The sequence below is a fragment of the Phalaenopsis equestris genome, unplaced genomic scaffold (genome assembly GCF_001263595.1).
Source record: "Phalaenopsis equestris unplaced genomic scaffold, ASM126359v1 Scaffold001116, whole genome shotgun sequence".
Taxonomy (NCBI): domain Eukaryota; kingdom Viridiplantae; phylum Streptophyta; class Magnoliopsida; order Asparagales; family Orchidaceae; genus Phalaenopsis; species Phalaenopsis equestris.
The window spans coordinates 371,384-376,418 of NW_018165555.1; the positions used below are offsets into that span (position 1 = coordinate 371,384).

General features: G+C 40.0%; 1 protein-coding gene across 1 annotated transcript; it reads right to left on the reverse strand.

Annotated features, from left to right (window-relative positions):
* Nucleotides 1-219: 219 nt before the first annotated feature.
* LOC110033260 (omega-6 fatty acid desaturase, endoplasmic reticulum isozyme 2-like) lies at nt 220-1,677 on the reverse strand. The gene is given in 2 exon segments (XM_020737185.1): nt 220-940; nt 942-1,677. Coding segments are annotated over 2 exon segments (1,194 nt in total). The 5' UTR covers nt 1,605-1,677; the 3' UTR covers nt 220-409.
* Between the last annotated feature and the right edge of the window lie 3,358 nt (nt 1,678-5,035).

The following is a 5,035-nucleotide window of genomic DNA, read 5'->3' on the forward strand; positions in this document are numbered from 1 at the left end:
AAAAAATATTTTAACAATAAATTGGATCGAGTTTCAGCAGATTAAGTACTGATTTTAATACTTATAAACACGACTCTCGAATGAAAACATGCGTTCCACGAAATTAGTACTAACTGTAGTATAATAACCCGCCACGCGAAACAACGATTCTGAAGCAACTAGAGCACATAAAATATTACAATAAGACAGACAATGGATACAGAAAGACTACACGACTACACGACGAACCCAACCAATGCCCCCGGTCAGGCTTGACGATCTAAAGTTTTTTGACTCCTCTTTTAGCTTTAGCTCAGAAGCAGGCAAGCGGAAAGGAAGATCTTGATTCTTGACAACCACTAATGAACCTAACTGGAACCAACTATTTTATTCTTTTTCCCCACAGCCGGCATCCGGCAGTCCTGGCCTCTCAGTAGACGTTGCGGTACCAGAAAACACCCTTGGGCTTCCCCTTGTCCTGCTCAGACTCGACATAAATGCACTCCCTGGCCTCCCGCCACATCGCCTTCACCACCGGGGTTGTGTCCAGCCGGTAATAATCACCAAGCACTGGCCGGATGGCTTTGGTCGCCTCCATGGCGTGGTAATGAGGCATGGTCGAGAAGAGGTGATGCGCGACGTGCGTGTCGTTGATGTTGTGGAAAACCCGGTTGAGGAAACCGTAGTCGCGGTCGACGGTGGCTAGCGCGCCGCGAAGCCAATCCCACTCGGAGGAATCGTAGTGAGGAAGGGCAGGGTGAGTGTGCTGTAAAAAAGTTATGAGAACCAGCCATGCGTTGACGATGAGAAGAGGGACGCCGTAGATCCCAAGGACCCATGAAATGGAGAAGGATGTGGCGAGACGGTAGAGGAGGTATAATACGGCGAAGATACCGGCGTCGGAGATGAAGACCTGAGCGCGCTCACGGTCGTTGAAGATTGGGCCGTTGGGGTCGAAGGGGGTCGAAGGGGCAGGCGAAGCGTTCGTAGGGTCGGCCGGAGACGTTGAAGAGGAGATACATCGGCCAGCCGAGGGTTAGGGTCACGGCGAGGGTTAGTATGCGACCGAAGGGGTTGTTAAGGTAGGGGGAAAACCAGGGGAGGGAGGATTGGAGTTTGGGGACGAATACTTCGTCGCGGTCTAGGGATCCGGTGTTGGAATGATGCCGGCGGTGTGAGTATTTCCATGAGAAGAAGGGGACGAGGAGGAAGGAATGGAGGATGAGGCCGACGATGTTGTCGACAATTGGGTAATCGGAGAAGGCGTGATGGCCGCATTCGTGAGCGATGACCCAAACGCCGGTGAGGATGCATCCCTGTGCGAGCCAGTAGAGGGGCCAGGCGATGAGGTGGAAGGGTGGTGGGAGGGCGGGGAGGATGCTGACGGCGAGGTAGAAGAGGGCGGCGGAAACCAGGAGGTCGTTGAAGACGTAGGAGAAGGAGCGGAGGATGGATCGCTGGAAGCAGTGAGGGGGGATGGCTTTTTTTAATTGGCTTAGGGTGAAAGGGGGCTTCTCCGCGGGGACGCGGATGAAAGGATCTGAGGGATCTGAGGGGCCGGAATTTGGTCGGAGGGATTCGCGCTCCTCCCTCTCCTTGGCGGTCATGCGGCCACCGGCGCCCATGGCTCCCCTGGTTTATGCGTGAAGAGAAGCGAGGGAGGAGTTGGTGAGGAGAAGCTTGCGGGATATAAATGGGGGAAATGGAGAATTTTATATTGGAAAAGTAAGCACGTGTAGTCCACTCCCGTCTAATGGTAGGCTGCTTCGGCTTCCGGTGGTTGTATTCATTTTATTTTCCTTTTATTTTAAATTTATTTGCATCTTAAAGCCCATGTGAGGACGACGACGATAAAGCCAAGGTGTGGAGAAAATATTGGGTGCGGGTGTAACGTGTATATGCGAATGGTAAATAATAGAAGAGAGAGCATAGTGTATGGAGTAGAGAGTACTTGCTCTCCTCTTATTCAAAATAATAATAATGCAGCGCATAGGGCCAAAATTAGCAATTTTATTAAAGATCTTCCAGATGTGTATTTAAAAGATTATTAATTAGAATAATGTTGAAAATTGATTTAATCAAGTTTTGGTATAGTTTTAAATTTAAAATTTTAAAAATATATGTAAAATTATTTAAAGATTAATTTGATATGTCTATAATTAAGTAAACAACTTGAGGAGGATAGATCAATGTTCAAGAAGATGAATTTTTTTTTTATATTTATTGAATGTTCAGATAATTTTTAAATTTTACATACTTGAGCTCAAGTTAGCATTTTGATGATGAAAACTCCATGAATTAAAAAGCGCTCAGTTTTGATGTTATTGAGATAATCAAATTTTGAATGAATAATTTATTTTAAAAATATTTAAATTTTGATATATGACTGGAGATTGCAAATGATGCCGAAACTCTAAAATAACTCAGAAACTGCAAGTAGATCCTGGAAAAAAAAAATTACACACTTCACCCTGAACGCAACCCTCCCGCAAACTCATAGTTTTCTCTGATATGAATGGATTCACGACAGCTATGAATGAATCAAAAGTTTCTCTGATACCTTGTTAAGAATTGTGTGGAATAGAGAAGAAGAAGGAAAATAGAAAAGACAATGGAAACGTGGATAGCGTTTTAATTGCATTAATCACCTCATTATAATAGTAAAAGATAAGTATATATACAATAAACATAGAGACTAAACTACTCTTAAGCAGAGTAAAATAATAGAAATATAAATTCTATAATATTTAATAAAATGAAATGTTCGAATTTGCTCGATCAATAATCAAGAATTACTCTAAATAAATTTTTATAGATATCATTTTGCATATGAAAGTAAAGTGAGCTAAAAAAAGATGAAACTCGGAGATTTAAGGAACTCTAAAAAATTACCCAATTTTATAAAATTATGAAAATTATCGATAACTATTATTTCTTGGTCATCATCATTTATTTATTTTTGTATGGTATGGTTCGATTTTTATTTCTTGATTGTCGTCATTGGATTGTCCTCCACGGCTATGATTGTCTAATCATTTTCTCTCAAATGTCATCACATAACTGCCCTTCTTTTGACCATCTTCGCACAATCACCATCTTCAAGTTATTGCCACTAAATCACTATTATCTTTTGCCGTCATTACCTTCCATTAACCTTCTATAATCTGGCATATGATCATAAGAGATCAAATTGATGCTTCTAACTTTGTAATTTCGTATATGTTTTGAAACATTTATTTGTGTGTATGATTGATGTTTGTACATATCTAAGAAATTAATATTTTATTTAATCATCGTTATAAAGTTAGTTTTATAATTTTATATATTTCTATGTTTCATAATGAATTCATTGACACTTTAAGAAAATATAATATATGAATTAAGTTCTGTAATCAAATTTGATATTTAAATAAATATTTTAATATATAAATGATTGTATGCACCAAAGCTGTCAGCGCGGACCTCAAAGCAATTGAATGGACCGGACATTAATCGAGGCGTTCTATTGCCCTACAACCAACCACATGATTAAGAATCGCCTGACACAACCATGACGAAAGATTCGACTGATTAAGAATCGACCGAACCAATTGATATAGTTTGGTTTAGCTTTAGACTTTGTGCTATAATTTAGGAGTAGTAGTTAGTAAAACCACATTAATCAACATTCCAAATTAAGACCTGTTAGTAGTATGCTTGAACTTTTCATAAAGGAATTAATAACTTCATATTCTCTACAGGATCGACAATCTAAACTCAATAGAGCCCTATATTACTGAGACGATGCGTATACTTACGTGAGAGACCCCAGTGTGTAAGAATATTTAATGTTAAAAATTCAATCAAGTTGTTAGGGAGTAGAGCAACTTTCTGGAGCCATCACCAGAACTTACAAAATTGCGGATCAGTGACCAACATGATAGCGTCAAAGGGGCGGTACTAGCGCTTGACCTCGTGGAAGAACTCGAGCTAGCTTAGCTCTCTGACAGGAGGAGATTAAGAAGCGAACCGTCTGTTATTTTGATAAGCATGTTCAGAAAAATACAGTCATTTCAAGTGATCGAGTTCTAAAGAGGGCCGCACAACAGCTCACCAACAGACAATTTGTAAGTTAGATCAAACTTGGAGTGGGCTCTATATTGTAAGCTTACGCATCTCGCCTGGGGCGTACCGAGTAAAGACATACACCGTAAAGGAACTCTCGAGAACATGGAGCGGAGACAACTTAAAAAAGTTATTTCCTTATAAAACTTTTAGGTTTCTTAATGTATTCTTTGTATACATGAAGGGAAGTGTCGTCACTTATTGTGATTTTGATTAAGGGAATAAAGAATAAAGTAATTCTTATTTCAACATCCCAAACCCCTATGTTAATTGGAGAACTCCGTCCAGGCAAACTCTGCAGAATGATTGCGCTTACCAATCGAACTCTAGTTTAACCAAACAAAGTTATAGGAAATGTACTACCGACCGATTGACAACTAGTAACCACGACACAATAACAACAAAGAACTACTAAGAACAAAATGCGATTGAAACAAAGTATGAAAATAATGAAAAAGTAGTTTTATTTGTTTTAATTGAAAGATTTAATATATTTTCGACATGCAAACAAAACAAGTACACATTTTGTATCTTTTGACTGAGACAATACTTTGGAAGGCAAAGGACCTACGCAGGTTTCCAAGAGCTCAAATCTTTCAAAACCACTCGAAAGCACTATCTGGAATAAGAGAAGAAAGCTCGACCATTGCGACCAGTGAAAGAAGAATACTAAAAATTCATCTATCTTGACAACGCACCATCAGGCGGATATGAATCTCCCTGAGAATATGTTGGAAATATGTTTTCTCCATAGATCATCACATTTTCTGTGAAGGGTGATCCATAGTCAAGAACTTTGTCGAAAGTCGACATGCTTCGTCCTTCAAGAACTTCTGTTTTGTTCCCCGTTCTCGTTACTTGACCGCATTCCAACCTCTTTTGCATCTAGTAGCTTTTCAAGTACGAATCAGAAGTAGAATGCAACCGAAAAAAGGTCGGTAGCCCTCACCTG